The sequence below is a fragment of the Rhinatrema bivittatum genome, chromosome 7 (genome assembly GCF_901001135.1).
Source record: "Rhinatrema bivittatum chromosome 7, aRhiBiv1.1, whole genome shotgun sequence".
NCBI lineage: Eukaryota > Metazoa > Chordata > Amphibia > Gymnophiona > Rhinatrematidae > Rhinatrema > Rhinatrema bivittatum.
In genome coordinates, this window is record NC_042621.1 from 78,945,798 (window position 1) to 78,962,521 (window position 16,724).

At 42.7% G+C, this 16,724-nt stretch overlaps 1 protein-coding gene across 2 annotated transcripts in view; it reads left to right on the forward strand.

The window, feature by feature from the left end:
• Positions 1-16,724, forward strand: part of FTO (FTO alpha-ketoglutarate dependent dioxygenase) — an 877,495-nt gene that overhangs the window by 176,263 nt on the left and 684,508 nt on the right. For both annotated transcript variants that reach the window (XM_029608566.1, XM_029608567.1), the window contains exon 5: positions 14,810-14,889. In XM_029608566.1, coding sequence (XP_029464426.1) covers positions 14,810-14,889 — 80 coding nt within the window. The remainder of the gene's footprint in view (positions 1-14,809; positions 14,890-16,724) is intronic.

Genomic DNA, 16,724 nt, shown 5'->3' on the forward strand with positions numbered 1-16,724 from the left:
GAGACTTAGGAGTGATAATAGACAACCGGCTAAACTTCAAGGCCCATATCAACAAAACAACCAAAGACTGCTTCTATAAACTCCAGGTTCTGAAGAGGATAAGACGTCTTTTCCATGCCCAAGACTTCAGAACGATCATCCAAGCAGTCATTTTTGCAAAATTAAACTACTGCAATTCCCTATTGCTAGGTCTGCCCTCTTCCTACTCCAAACCACTACAGATGGTTCAAAACTCAGCAGCTCGATTACTAACAGGCGCAAGAAAGAGAGACCACATATCCCCCATTCTGAAAGAGTTACATTGGCTACCCGTACACTTCCGTATCATGTACAAAGCCATTTGTGTCATCTTCAAAACTATTCATCAACGCATCTCCCTCGATCTACAAATCCCCCTCCAAGCATACAACTCGACAAGACCTACCAGAAATGTCTACCGAGGCGCCCTCAAAGTTCCCCCTGCGAAAATGACCAAACACATCACTCTAAGAGATCGTGCCACCTCCACTGCTGGCCCTTCTCTGTGGAATTCCATTCCCACAGATCTCAGACTGGAACCCTGCCTCTTAACTTTTAGGAAAGGACTTAAGACTTGGTTATTCAAGCAAGCTTTCCCAGACACAATCTAATATCACGTTATAGATACAAACCAAGGACTTCAAATATTCAGCCATTAATCATGCCATTTTTACATAGCATTTAATTTATTTGTATACCGTTTAACCGTTTATTCTTTCCTATCTCTTCCTTCTTATCCAAGTTCTGCTACCCTTGTTATTTGTAACTGCTCCTTCGATCACCACAGTTCTAGTTGTTGTATTTAATGCACTCCCGTTCCATGTAAACCAGCAAGATATGTGCTCATGATTGCCGGTATATAAAAACCTTAAATAAATAAATAAAAATAAAAATAGATGGGGTTGGAGTTAGGAAAGGCCTGCGTGAACAGCCACGTTTTGAGTCTTATCTTGAATGTTGAGATGTTGGGTTCCATTCTAAGATCCGGGGGAATGGAGTTCCATAATGTTGGACCGGCTGTGGAGAATGCCCGATCTCTAAGCGTGATGTGTCTGGTAGTCTTGGCTGGAGGTACTTGAAGTGATCCTTTGTAAGCATCTCTTGTCGGTCTTGTGGAATGGTGTAATCGGAGGGGAATATGGAGATCGATTGGGGCTAATTGATGGATGTTTTTGAAAATGGTGAGAATGGCCTTGTAGATTATTCTGAAGTGGATGGGCAGCCAATGGAGGTCCATCAAGATAGGTGTTATGTGTTCTCTTCTCCTGGTGTTGGTGAGTATACGGGCGGAGGCATTTTGTACCATTTGTAATGGTTTGGTGTGTGATGAAGGGAGACCAAGCATGATGGTGTTGCAATAGTCCAGCTTTGCGAAAATGATTGATTGTAGGATCGTTCTGAAGTCATGTGTGTGGAAGAGAGGTCGTATTCTTTTCAGCACTTGGAGCTTGTAAAAGCAGTCTCTGGTGGTTTTGTTGATGTTAGCTTTCAGGTTTAGGTGATTGTCAATTTGAACTCCTAGATCTCTCACTTGTGTAGTGCTTGGTACGGTAGGATGAGTGTATGTGATGGAGCTGTTTTCTGGAGTGATGAGTAGAAGTTCCGTTTTTGATGAATTTAGTATCAGGTTGAGACTTGTAAGAAGTTGTTTGATATTTTGGAGGCAGGATTCCCAGTGCAACATTGTTTTTGCGAGCGATTCTTCGATGGGGATCAGGACCTGAATATCGTCAGCGTAGAGAAAATGTTTGAGATTGAGGTCAGTGAGAAGTTTACATAAGGGTAACAGATAAATGTTAAACAAGGTAGGAGACAGGGATGAGCCCTGAGGGACTCCTACGGCTGCAGGGTGTAGAGAGGATTCTTTATTATGAATCTTGATCTTATAACCTCTGTTGCTGAGGAAGGTTCTGAACCATGATAGGGCAGTGCCTGAAATACCTATGGCTGATAATTGGTTGATGAGAAGGGAGTGATTGACCGTATCAAATGCAGACGAGAGGTCGAGTAGTATCAGAAGGAAGGCTTGTCCTTTGTCTAAGCCTAGGATGATGTGGTCAGTCATAGAGATGAGGAGGGCTTCCGTGCTTAAGGTTTTACGGAATCCGTATTGTGATGGAAATAGAAGGTTGTTGTCTTCAATGTGGTTTGAGAGTCGTGAATTTACCAATTTTTCCATTATCTTGGCTATGAATGGGAGGTTAGCTATCGGTCTGAAATTGTTAGGATCGTTTGGGTCGAGATTTGGTTTTTTGAGAAGGGGTTTGAGTGAGGCAAGTTTGAGGTTGTCCGGGTAGAGTCCTTGTGTGAGGGAGCAATTTATGATGTCTGCCAGGGATTTGGAGATAGATTCTGGGATTGCTAGTAGTAGTTTGGTTGGGATGTGATCCGAGGGATGAGAGGATGGTTTCATTTTCCTAAGAATTCCTTGGATCTCAGCGGATGAAGTTGTGTCAAGTTCTTCTAACCGAGTGTAGTTGATTGAGGGTTGAGGAGTAGTTAGTGGAACAGTGGGGTTCGTGGGGAGCTGCGATAGGAGAGTATTGATTTTGTTGTTGAAGAAAAGAGCTAGTTCTTCTGCTTTTGATTGAGCTTGGTCATGTGTAATCTCTGGTTGGTTTACTTGTGTAAGGTTGGCTACATAGCTGAAGAGGGCTTTGGCATCGAAAATAAGGTCGTGTATCTTCGAGGCGTAGTAGTCCCTCTTGGATCTTAGGGTGTTTGATTTGTATTGATGCAGAGATGATTTGTAGATTGAAAGGGTGATGGTTCCTGGGTTTTTGCGCCATTTAGCCTCATTTTGTCTTAGTTGGAGTTTGAGCTTTCTTAATTCTGCTGAGAACCATGGCTGTCTTTTGGAGGAATTCTGGTGTGGTTTTTTTGTAATAAGAGGGCATAGCTTGTTGGCTATAGTTTCGGTGATTGTGTTCTATGATCGAAGTGCTGCGTTCGGATCTGTAAGGTCCAGTTGGTGGAGTAGTGGAGATAGGTGATTATTAAGGTCTTCATGGGAGCAAGTTTTCCTGTATTTGAAGGAGGGCAAAGGAATGCAAGCCGGGTTGGTATCTTTTATAGAGAATGAAGTAGTTATGAGATAGTGATCTGACCACGGGACCTTTGTGCAATTAGGTGTAGAAACTGGCTTGATTGCCGTGTTAACGAAGATCAGGTCTAACGTGTGGCCGGCTTTGTGGGTAGGTTTATTAACTATTTGAGTGAAGCCTAGCGCTGTGAGAGCAGTGAGGAGAGTTTCACAGTTAGGTGATGGGGTAGGGTTATCAACGTGCATGTTGAAATCCCCTAGAATGATGGCTGGCCTATTTTTTGACCTATTTTTTGTATATTTTGTGTATTCTAAACCATTTTAGTTGAACTGTGTTCAACCAAGACACCTTAGAAGTACACCATAACATAAAACAATTGTTCCCTTCTACAATACTTGAGCAGTTATAAATAGCTCATAAGAACATAACAAATTGAGATGCTGGGTCAGACCAAGGGTCCATCAAGCCCAGCATCCTGTTTCCAACAGAGGCCAAACCAGGCCACAAGAACCTGGCAAGTACCCAAACACCCATGCTACTGATGCAATTAATAGCAGTGGCTATTCCTTAAGTAAACTTGATTATAGCAGTAATGGAATTCTCCTCCAAGAACTTATCCAAACCTTTTTTGAACCCATCTACACTAACTGCACTAACCACATCCTCTGGCAACAAATCCCAGAGCTTAATTGTGCGTTGAGTGAAAAATAATTTTCTCCAATTAGTCTTAAATGTACTACTTGCTAACTTCAAGGAGTACCTCCTAATCTTTCTATTATCTGAAAGTGTAAATAACCGATTCACATCTACTTGTTCTCAGCCATCTCTTCTCCAAGCTGAACAGCCCTAACCTCTTCAGCCTTTCGTCATAGGGGAGCTGTACCATCTCCTTTATCATTTTGGTTGCCCTTGTCTGTACCTTCTCCATCACAACTATATCTTTTTTGAGATGCGGCGACCAGAATTGTACACAGTATTCAAGGTGCAGTCTCACCATAGAGCGATACAGAGGCATTATGACATTTTCAGTTTTATTAACCATTCCCGTCCTAATAATTCCTAACGTTCTGTTTGCTTTTTTGACTGCTGCAGCACACTGAGCTGACAATTTCAACGTATTATCCACTATGATGCCTATATCTTTTTCCTGGGTGGTAGCTCCTAATATGAAACCTAACATTGTGTAACTACAGCAAGGGTTATTTTTCCCTATATGCAACACCTTGCACTTGTCCACATTAAATTTCATCTGCTATTTGGATGTCCAATCTTCCAGTTTCACAAGGTCCTCCTGTAATGTATCACAATCCGCTTGTGATTTAACTACTCTGAATAATTTTGTATCATCCGCAAATTTGATAACCTCACTTGTCACATTCCTTTCCAGATCATTTATAAATATATTGAAAAGCACTGGTTCAAATACAGATCCCTGAGCCACTCCACTGTTTACCCTTTTCCACTGAGAAAATTGACCATTTAATCCTACTCTCTGTTTCCTGTCTTTTAATCAGTTTGTAATCCACAAAAGAACATCGCCTCCTATCCCATGATATTTTAGTTTTCTTAGAAGCCTCGCATGAGGGACTTTGTCAAATGCCTTCTGAAAATCCAAATCCACTACATCTACTGGGTCGCCTTTATCCACATGTTTATTAACCCCTTCAAAAAAATGAAGCAGATTTGTTAGGCAAGACTTCCCTTGGGTAAATCCATGTTGACTGTATTCCATTAAACCATGTTTTTCTATATGCTCTACGATTTTGATCTTTAGAATAGTTTCCACTATTTTTCCCATCCTGTCTACCCAGCCAGGTGTTGAGGATTGTAACTGACACTTTGTGCAGGTTAACCCCTCACCTTCTTTATAGAATTGCTACTGCTACTCTGTGCAGATTACACTTGTGCACTTAAATTGCCATGTTTACCCATCCTCTTGCAATGAGGGATCCTCTGAGGTCTGCGTTCAGTCATTGTCTAGATAGCAAAGTTAGCTGGATAAACTTTATTTATTTATTGAATATAGACGACTATTTTAAAGATAGCCTGCTAACTTTAGGACAACTCTTTGGAGTGACCAGATTTAGCAGCTAGGAAATCATTTTGTGAAGGTTAAGTTCAATAGATGTAATAACCCTGATGTAGGCAACTGGAGCTGCCGAAACATGGGCTCATATCGAGTGATTTAAATATGAATAGTTGGGACCTCAGAACCTGAAATTATGATACAAAAGATAAGTAAACTGCCAAGATTGATGATAGGTGGTATAGAAAAAAGAGAAATAAATACATAAAAATATTTTTCTGTAAAAATATAGATAAGAATTTAGGAAGAAAAAGAAATAGGTTAAGACTGGCAAGGGAATGACATCGGAGAGCTTCAACTGATACCACTTAAGGCCCTTTGCGTGGTAAAAGGCAGTGAATGCACATCCTAGAAGCATGTTAGATGACTCTGATGTCGTGTCTGAATGAATGTTTGAATGAATGCTTGACTTATTGTTTGTGGAAAATATTTTATTAAAAAAAGAAACATTTTCTTCCCATAATTGATAGAATAATAGGTTTATTGGGAAATTTCTGGTGGTTATTGTTTGTAGGGCAATGTAGAAGCACATTTATTTAAATTTATTATTTTTTTTAAAAGGAAAGAGATTACGTGACACCTTAAGCTGGTAGTATGTGATCTACCTAGCTCTGCTCTCCATTTCCAAGCATTCACTTTCATCTGCACTACACCACTCTTTATGAATTATTGCTTAAACATTTATTCTTGCTGGGAGAACTATGGACTCGATTTTAGGGTATGTCGACCCGTTTCAGCAAGAAAGAAAGAGAAAACAAAGGCCAATCCAGACAAAATGGTGGACAGCACCCAGTCATTGGAACAAGCAGCATGGCAAGAGACACTTTATTGGAACTTAAAACAGTGGTGGTGGAAGCCTTATCGCCAGAATTTCAGAAGATGTGGATAAATTTGAGGATTTTACCTCCCGCATGACAGCATATGAAAATCACTGTCAAGAACTGGAACAATGAACTTCAGATAATCAAGATGCTATTAAAGTGGCACGAAATGAGCTGAATGCTGCAAAACATCAATTACAACGAGAAGAATGGCTTGAAGAGCTCAAGAACCATTCCAGGCGTAATAACATAAGTTAAAAAAAAGATCATGTGGAAGACCTGCAAATTTTCCTGCAGATAACGTAGGCATAATAACCTACGTTTTGTGGGAATATCGGAGTCAGTCTCGGATAAAGAATTGCTCCCCTTTTTAGAGCAACGGCTGGCAAGCGAGCAGTGCCTTTCCTCCACACACAGCCCGATAAAGATCAAGAGGGCCCACTGGCTAGGTGCCAAGTGCAAAGATGCGGGGAAGCCAAGAGTTGTTATAGCTAAACATCTGGATTTCGTCCACAAAAAAGAGATTCTACAGAGCCTGTGAGTTGGTAAGACTTTGTACCATAACAATATAAAAGTACTGGTTTTTCAAGATTACTCACAAAAATTGTCTGCCCTAAGGAGGGAATTTGCCGGCCTGCAAAAGGCTCCTCTCACTGGGATTGAGATTTGCTCTACTTTATCCCACAAAGTTACGAGTGATATGTCAGGATGGTGTTAAATGGTTCTGTTCAGCAGCTGCAGTGCTACAATTTGCGAACAACATGGAAGTGGCTTGGGGATCGGAGAAGAAGTGACTTTACCTTTGCTCTCTGTGATTTTAGCAACTTAACTCCGTCCGGCCCAAGGGCGGTTGAATCCCTGGATGTCGTAAAGTGACTGTATTTCAGCACCTGGATGCGATCTGACTATAACTGCAGTTTGAAGTCTATGTTTTTTTAAGGCCAGATGATTAGGGCCTACTCACAGTTAGAGTGCATGCCGGCAAGCAGAGTAGTACACCTATCGCACCACGTTTTTTAGAATGGTGCTTTTCAACTTACAAAGAGTCAGGATCCCTGTAGTCCTGGTTTTGGTTTTGGCTTTGGCATCCGAACTTCTTTTACATTGTTTGTCACTCGTTTATTATGGTCTATGGTCATGGATGCTTTGGGGATGTTGATGACCTAGCAATTTATATGGCTACTGGTTGACTTATTTAACATCGCTATATGTGACATCCAGTGCTAATCAGATATCAGCAAACATGACCGCACTTCACAGGCTATATTGGATATGGAGAGTGCTATCCCTTTCTTCACAGCAATCTCATCAATAATTGTGCACCCTCTTACGCACACTGACCCCTGATTTTATAACTTCTGCGCTCGCAAGTTATAAAATCGGGTGTACATGTGAGCGCCGGGTAACACGCGCACATGTATGCCCACGCGCAACCTTTTAAAATCTACCCCATTCTGTGCTACCACTGCTTGGGAATGGGCCATGACCAGGCCAACTGTTAAGATTGTGACCGGATGTACACGTTCCTAAATTGAGGGCCTGAAAAAAAGTAGGAACTGTATATGTCTCTGAAAAGCCTCACTTGGCCTTCTTCCCAGAGTTCGGCCTTTTCTGCTCATAAGGTTTGGAGTTGAGAAGGAACTCCTCAAAAATATCTCCCCCTTTGGTGGAACAGGTCACATACTTTGGGTCAAGCAAGCAAAAGCAAAATGTGTCAAAGAAAAATAGTTGTCACTCTGCAGAGTGACTGGTACAGCCAGTGTTGAAAAAGTGTTTTTGGTGCATTCTCCGATGCATCGTCCCTTAACACTGTGCATCAGCACCATTGACACATAAAGCTTTGGTGTAGTTGATGCATAAAACTCCAGCACCGTTGATGAATGAAATTCTAGTACCGGCAATGCACAAGACCTTAGCACCCTCAATGAATAAGTTCTCGATGTATCAAGCCATGGAACAGTGAATGCATCGATCCTCAACATGATTGGCCATTCTACTAGCATCTATTGAATTCAGGACATCTTAAACTTTCTTCAAGACCCTCTGGCTCTGCATATTCCTTCTGATAAGTTTTTAGCAGTATCCCTAGGGAATTGGAAATACAAATACAGTGTGTGTTTAGGGATGTAGAAGCCATCCCTCTGCTCATGAAACATCTTTAGGTCAGTTGTCCTTCAAACGACTTCCAAGATCCTGTTGATATATGTTAGAAAACTGCAGTGCCTAATATGCTGTAGAGTTAGGTTATTTACCTAACTCTACAGCATATTCTGTACATATTCTGAAAGTTTGTGCAACTGCAGATGGCTGCGACACCTGTGTCTATAAATTTTGGAGCTTATGGAAGATTGCAAGACTATGGCCAAATTACCCCTCCATCTCAAAAGAAATTGTCATTTCTTCCAAAAAGAGCCACTTCCACACTGTTGCAGGAGTTCTAGAGGAGCAGTCCTGATCCAGAGGAGAATGTGTGTCCATGGACCACGGCACGACCCCAGAGGAGGACTCCGGGGGAATGCCTAGGCAGGCAAGGCATGTCCAACATGGGCAGACTGAAGACCAGGGGCCCTGACCTCTGCTGAGCCTGAATGCACCAGATGAGACCCAACAATGCAATGCTGGTCTCTGGGGTAGCCCTCTGGCCACTCGATAGCCCTTTTGGACCTGCCGCCTGGAAACGCCAGGTGCGACAGGACGGACAGAGGTCGAGGACAGGCGATGGCACTGGAAAAAGGACAAGACGAGGACCTTTGGAGACTTGGATGAGGCATAGACACTTGAACGCTTGGATGAGCAAAGGTTCTTTGAAACTATGATGAGGCAAAGGCAGGGCTGAGGATCAGGATGCGGAGAGGATTCGGGCAGCTCTCATAGCAGGAACCGGCCGGAGTGGAGGCTACAGTGACCTAGCATGGCTGAAGCCTAGGTTCGTCATCTGGAAGTGGAATCCGCCGGGGGAGGCTAGGGTTAGACCCGGAACCAGGAAAATCTGAAGCGAAGAGCACAAAGGAACTAGGACATCTGGAGAAGGGACATCTGAAGACAAGGTCATCTGGAACATCTGAAGATGAGGACATTAGGAACATTTGAATACGAGGACAGATGAAGATGAGGATCCGACGAGAGACCAGGAACCATTGATGAAGACAAGGGAATTTCCACGAAGAATAGAATACTTGAAGCTGGAATCAATGAGGAGTCTCGGTGCGGACTGGCTCCATGCGAAGGCGCCAAAGGACTGGTGAAGAGCCCTTTTATAGGGCTGAAGAGAAGACGCCCAATGACATTATCAGGTGGGGCTGCGGGGCTTTTCCCACCACGGGCCCTTTAAGAAGTGAAGAGAGGCGCGGGCATGCACTTAGGAGAGCGGCAGGACCAGGGACAGTGGCGGCGGCTCTGCCCGCCCATCGCAAAGATCAAACAGGAGTGGCACTAGGCTGTGAAGCCAGGTCCCAGCGGTGGCGGCTCCATGCCTCAAGCATGACAGGTTCAAAGGCGGCCTCCGGGCCGTATGGGAGAACGGTGGCAGTGGCTCTGCCCGCCGCATGGAGAGAGGATAGCGGTGGCCTGGGCTGCATCGGGGATCACAGGTGGCGGCCTCCAGGCTGCAAGAGACAGAGTCGGGGCGGTCTGGAAGCAGAGGCAAGAGGCTGTTCACAGCTAAGCCCGCGAGCAGCCTCGCAGCACACACCATCCACTATGGTAAACACACTAACCTTGCGGTCCATAAATTTAACTGAAAATCTGGCAGTTTCATTCCACTTTTCTAAGTGTTTTTGAGAAGTTTAGAATTCTTAACCTTTAGGACCTTATCATCACAGAGAAAACTAGAATAGTATTTCTAAGATAAATATAAACAGAAGTAAGAACATTACAAGGCAAATAAAAAAAATAAAAAACAAAGAAACATGGGAAGAGTCACCATTTTAATTAAATTAGTCCATCCCATCCAAGAGAGGGGTAATTTCTTCCATCTCTAAGTCTATATAGAGGTAATTTTCAAAACAATTTACACATGTCCCAACTCCAGTCTGGCAGTCCTGGTGCTACCTTGGAGGAGGAAGGTCTGCTGGTCGAGAAACATCACCCTGGTGTAGCAGGAAGTGATCCTGTAGCAATAACCTGTTCTCTCGGGGATGTGTTGTCCTCATGCACCGAGGATGAATCTCCCAGGTCTACTGCCCAAGAAGGAAAGGTTAGGTTGGCCATCATAGTTGGTGATTCTATTATTAGAAATGTAGACAGCTGGATGGCTGGTTAATATGAGGACTACCTGGTAAGTTGCCTGCCTGGTGCGAAGATGGCTGACCTCACACATCACCTAGATAGGATTTCAGACAATGCTGGGGAGGAACTGGTGCATTTGGGGATGGGGATGGTAGCTTTCAAACAGTCACGTGGGCATACATATATGCACGTATTCCAGCTCGTGCCATAGACGCGGCCATTTTATAATATATGTGCATGTGATATACAATTGGCTGTCTGCGCGTACATCTCCACACAATTTTATATGGATGCACGCATGTGCGTGCAAATGCTGGCTCTACCGTGTAAGTGGGGGGGGGGAATTTTATTAGAGACGCACAGCAAAGCAATAACACTTTTTCTCAGTTCACTCCTAGTTTACCCAGTTAATGGATTGGATTTCCTACTCCCCCCCCCCCCCCCCCCCCTGTTATTTAGCCTCCTTTTTACCTTTTAACCACGACCCTTAAAACCCCACTGATTCATCTAGTTTTTTTTATTGTAATACTTACACACCATCCACGGTTATTTATGCACACATTTCAAAGAAATTCCCCAGAATGCCTATGTGCCACCCGAACCACGCCCATGCCCCTTTTTTAACGTTTTTGATTTGTGTGCATACCGGGAGATATGCACGTACTCACATGCTTTTTAAAATCCGTATGGCATTCCCTGGCCTGAGATACGTGTTTATCTCCCGGCTGTGGTGCATGTGGACTTTCCACTCAGCCCAGCACTTCCACTCCATAATAGCAGATAATAAAACAATTGTGCATAAAAAGCTTAACACTCCACCCGGCACCCCAAACATCAAATGTGGTGTTTCCCAGCAAATAAAGTAGGAAGTAAACAATAGATTTCTGCAGTCTAAATTGATAGAGATATCCTGCTTGAATCAGCAATGGACTAAATGAAATGCAAAAAATTCAAGTCCCAATCAGTGAGCCAATATCTCCTGACTCTTGTCCCTGTGGAATCAGACCCGCTTCAATTAAAAAAAAAAACAAAAAGAAAAACCCTGAAGTTGTAAAAAGTGTAATCTAGCAGAAAGTAGATCTCCATTACTGTTCATAACATCCTCAAACCCATTCCAGAAAAAAACACAATAAAAACAACCACCCCTATTTAAATTTCAACCAGATGGGGGTGTTACGAACTTCCAGAAATAACCGACAAACTTGGCCAGTTCAGACTCCTCCAGTATGCCGCTTTATATACCTGGATAAGTTCTACTAAGCTTACTTAGATGTATTTAAGATGATGTTGCTGAGTGCTTTTTTTTTTTACTGTCATGAAATGTTCTTGCTTTTTCTGTACAGCTATTAAAAAATCTTGAAAAAAAGAAAACTTGTTTATTAAGCACTTCTCCATTTGATCTATGTAAAATATAACTTTATGAACATAATTGTACATAAGAACATAAAAAATTGCCATGCTGGGTCAGACCAAGGGTCCATCAAGCCCAGCATCCTGTTTCCAACAGAGGCCAAACCAGGCCACAAGAACCTGACAATTACTCAAACACTAAGAAGACCCATGCTACTGATGCAATTAATAACAGTGGCTATTCCCTAAGTAACTTGATTAATAGCTGTTAATGGACTTCTCCTCCAAGAACTTATCCAAACATTTTTTGAACCCAGCTTAACTAGACTAACCACATCCTCTGGCAACAAATTCCAGAGCTTTATTGTGTGTTGAGTGAAAAATAATTTTCTCCAATTAGTCTTAAATGTGCTACCTGCTAACTTCATGGAATGCCCCCTATTCCTTCTATTATTTGAAAGTATAAATAAATGATTCACATCTACTCTTTCAAGACCTCTCATGATCTTAAAGACCTCTATCATATCCCCCCCTCAGCCGCCTCTTCTCCAAGCTGAACAGCCCTAACCTCTTCAGCCTTTCCTCATAGGGGAGCTGTTCCATCCCCTTTATCATTTTGGTTGCCCTTCTCTGTACCTTCTCCATCGCAACTATATCTTTTTTGAGATGCGGCGACCAGAATTATACACAGTATTCAAGGTGTGGTCTCACCATGGAGCGATACAGAGGCATTATGACATTTTTACGTTTTAATAACCATTCCCTTCCAAATAATTCCTAACATTCTGTTTGCTTTTTTGACTGCTGCAGCACACTGAGCCGACAATTTTAAAGTATTATCCACTATGATGCCTAGATCTTTTTCTTGGGTGGTAGCTCCTAATATGGAACCTAACATTGTGTAACTACAGCAAGGGTTATTTTTCCCTATATGCAACACTTTGCACTTATCCACATGAAATTTTATCTGCTATTTGGATGCCCAATCTTCCAGTCTTGCAAGGTCCTCCTGTAATGTATCACAATCCACTTGTGATTTAACTTCTCTGAATAATTTTATATCATCCGCAAATTTGATTACCTCACTTGTCGTATTCCTTTCCAGATCATTTATATATATATATTGAAAAGCACCGGTCCAAGTACAGATCCTTGAGGCACTCCACTGTTTACCCTTTTCCACTGAGAAAATTGACCATTTAATCCTACTCTCTGTTTCCTGTCTTTTAACCAGTTTGTAATCCAAGAAAGGACATCGCCTCCTATCCCATGACTTTTTAGTTTTCTTAGAAGCCTCTCATGAGGGACTTTGTCAAACGCCTTCTGAAAATCCAAATACACTACATCTATCGGTTCACCTTTATCCACATGTTTATTAACCCCTTCAAAAAAATGAAGCAGATTTGTTAGGCAAGACTTCCCTTGGGTAAATCCATGTTGACTGTGTTCCTTTAAATCATGTCTTTCTATATGCTGTACGATTTTGATCTTGAGAATAGTTTCCACTATTTTTCCCGGCACTGAAATCAGGTTCACTGGTCTATAATTACCCGGATCACCTCTTGAGCCTTTTTTAAATATTGGGGTTACATTGGCCACCCTCCAGTCTTCAGGTACAATGGATGATTTTAATGATTGATAACAAATTTTAACTAATAGATCAGAAATTTCATATTTGAGTTCCTTCAGTACCCTAGGATGCATATCATCCGGTCTAGGTGATTTGCTACTCTTTAGTTTGTCAATCTGGCCTACTACATCTTCCGGGTTCACAGTGATTTCGTTCAGTTCGTCTGACTCATCACCCCTGAAAACCATCTCCGGAACTGGTATCTCCCCAACATCCTCATTAGTAAACACGGAAGCAAAGAATTCAGTTAGTCTTCTGCAGTGGCCTTATTTTCCTTAAGAGCCCCTTTAACCCCTTGGTCATCTAATAGTCCAACTGACTCCCTCACAGCTTTCTTGCTTCGGATATATTTTAAAAAGTTTTTATTATGAGTTTTTGCCTCTATGGCCAACTTCATTTCAAATTCTCTCTTCACCTGTCTTATCAATGTTTTACACTTAACTTGACAATGCTTATGTTTTATCCTATTTTCTTCAGATGGATCTTTCTTCCAGTTTTTGAAGGATGTTTTTTTTTGGCTAAAATAGCCTCTTTCACCTCCCCTTTTAACCATGCCAATAATCGTTTTGCCTTCCTTCCACCTTTCTTAATGTGTGGAATACATATTGACTGCGCCTCTAGGATTGTATTTTTAAACAAACAATGTCCATGCCTGTTGAACACTTTTAACCTTTGCAGCTGCACCTTTCAGTTTTTTCCTAACTATTTTGCTCATTTTATGAAAATTTCCCTGTCCTGTCAGATCCCATTGGCTAGGGGGGTTTGATACCAGGGCACGGTAGGGAAACATTAACAGTTGGGCATCCACAACGAAGCAAGCAGCAGAATTCTGCTTCCCTCCCTCCCTCCCGCCCTTTAAAGACGATGTGGAAAAAATTATGTTTTGAGAATGATTGTCGCAGTTTTGGGGGCGGAAAACCCGAGCCCTAAGTTGGAATGTTTTGTATTCATTTGTAATGGACATTTGGAGGGGGGGGGGGAAAAATGCCTGTGTAGTTTGGGGCTGCTACACGGGAAGGCCTAAAGAGCAAGGGGGGGGGGGGGGGGCGATGCTCAGGCCGCACACTTACCCTCGCTGGGGGGGGGGGGGGGGTTTGAAGTAGGCTTACCATTGGGACGCGGTGGTAAGCGAAGAGGAGCGCAATGAAGGATTGGAGGGGGGGGGGATGTTAATTTTTGGAGGATTGTATTAACAAGTTGCGGGCTCGGATTATGTTTGTTAATAAACTGCGGCCTTGTTTTTAAGCCAAAAAGTTGTATGCGTATTATGTACAGGGAATGGGGGGGGCCCAGGAGTAGTGAGCTGTCGTCTTGCTTCCCTATGTTAAAGATAACAGATCTATCAGAGACTAGTGAAATTCAGCTTTGTATGCTAATTACATATTAAAGATGTTCAGTTTCAGAGTTTGAAAAGTGTACCCTAAACACAGGGTGTTAACTTTCTAGAAAAATGTGTCACAGCTTAATGGAAACCCTCTTGAACGCAGGATCTGTAGCATAAACCTGAACTATAATTGTATATCCTGCAGGGGTTGGCAATCAAGCCAATGCTTTCCAACCTGATGAGATTAAGATTTATTTTAATATGACTCAGGGTATGAATTAAGCTTTCTGTTTTGAAATCTTTCCTCAGATGATCTCAATATGACCCATCAGCACTGTGTCCTATCTGGTTTACAGCCTCGGTTTAGCTCAACCCATAGGGTGGCAGAGGTAAGCAGAAAACATTTCCTCTAAACTCTGTTACCGTATTAGTAATAAGTGAAATACAGAATTTATGAAAGCAAGACTCCACTTTACAATGTCATTGGATTTTTCAATGCCTGAAATCTTTGAGTGTAAGCAAATGACATTGCTTTCCATGGTTTGTCTAAACTTTCACACCATGCCTTACTACTGTAAAAATACAACATGATCTCCAAGACATGTTAAAGCTCAGCATAACTCTTTGCCACACATTATTTTGTTGTTATTTACCTATCTGTGTGTGCTGGCTACTCCGCCCTTTCTTTGTGCGAAAGCTTTACATATACTTAGATTTAATGAATTATTTTCTCCTCTTAAATATGCAATTCTTTGAACTATTTTCAAAGAAATGTTTAAAAATAATTGTAAATATGTTAGGGGGGATTTTAAGAGGGCTACGCGTGCAAATATAGGCACATGTGCTTGGCCGGGCCCTATGCGCGCCGTGCGCATTTTAAAAAGGGCTCGTTCATGCGCGTAAGTGCGGATACGTGCACAATTGCCAGGCCCTGAAAAGGGGCAGGCCAGGGGGCGTGATCTGGGCAGGGCGGGATGAAGGCAGGCCGGGACAGTGGCCATTAGCCCTTGTCCCAGGGAAGCACACGCCAGCAGTCGGCTGGCGCGCACAAGTTGCTTCTGCTCCAATGGAGCAGTAAGTAAAAAATTAACAAAAATTATTTTGCCGGGGTAGGGGTCAGGGTGGCGAGAGGAAAGAGTAGGAAGGTTAGATAGGGGGGGAGTAGGGAAACTCCCTCCCAGTCCATTCCTTAATTAGAGTGGACTGAGAGGGAACTGGGGAAGGCCCGATTGCATCACTGCGCGTAATTTGGTAAAATTCCCCCCACTGCATGTGTTGCCCGCACGGACCACAGATTTTATAATATGCGCACGCCGGCGCATGCATGTTATAAAATTTGATTGCCCATGTGTACGTGCCGGGATCTGTGCGCACACTTTTTAAAATCTACCCCATAGTTTTTAGTGTACACCATGAATGTATCTTATCTGTTCTTTTTCTGGTTTTATTTGTTTAACTTACTAATGAAAAATCATTCATTTTTTTAATCTTTCACTTCAATGCAAAAAGGCACAGTATAAATTCATTGGGAATTATTCAAAAACTTTCACCATTTTGTGCCTACAGGAAAATGTTTATTAAACCCAAGTGTTTTCTTATGACATCAACAGACAATTTGCGATGGAAAAACAAATCATAAACCTCCCAACAAAGGTAGTGGGAGCAAAAGAGCTTGTAAAAGAGACAACTGAGAATGGACAATTGGTAGAAGTTTATAAAATCATGTCACGGCTGTGGAGGTCGTTTTGGGAATGCTCCCAAGCAGGCGTCAGGAGCAGGCAGGACAGTCGTAGGTCTTCTGCCTGACCAGCCACCTCCACCTTGAGTTGGGCCTGCAGGTTCTGGTGACTGGCAGGTCTTCTGGAGAGCTGTGCAGTAGGTCAAGAACAGGGTACCCTTGGGAACAGAGAGTGCATCAGCGAGACAGGGAGGGATAGACAAGCATAGGGCAGGCTAAGACAAGGGCAAGGCAGGGAAGACGCAGACACGAGGGCCAATGGGAGGCTACAGAGAGGCCCGCAGGAAGCAAAAGGACCAATGGGAGGTCTATAGGGAGCAGAAAAGCTACTGGGAGGCCCACAGAAAGCAGAGCGACTACTGGGAATTCCACAGGTAACAGGAGAGGAGCGCAAGGCAAAGTAACATACAGACAAGGAGGATCACAGGAGAGCCTAGACATGACTGAACAAGACACAGAATACATGCAGACAGATGAGCACAAACA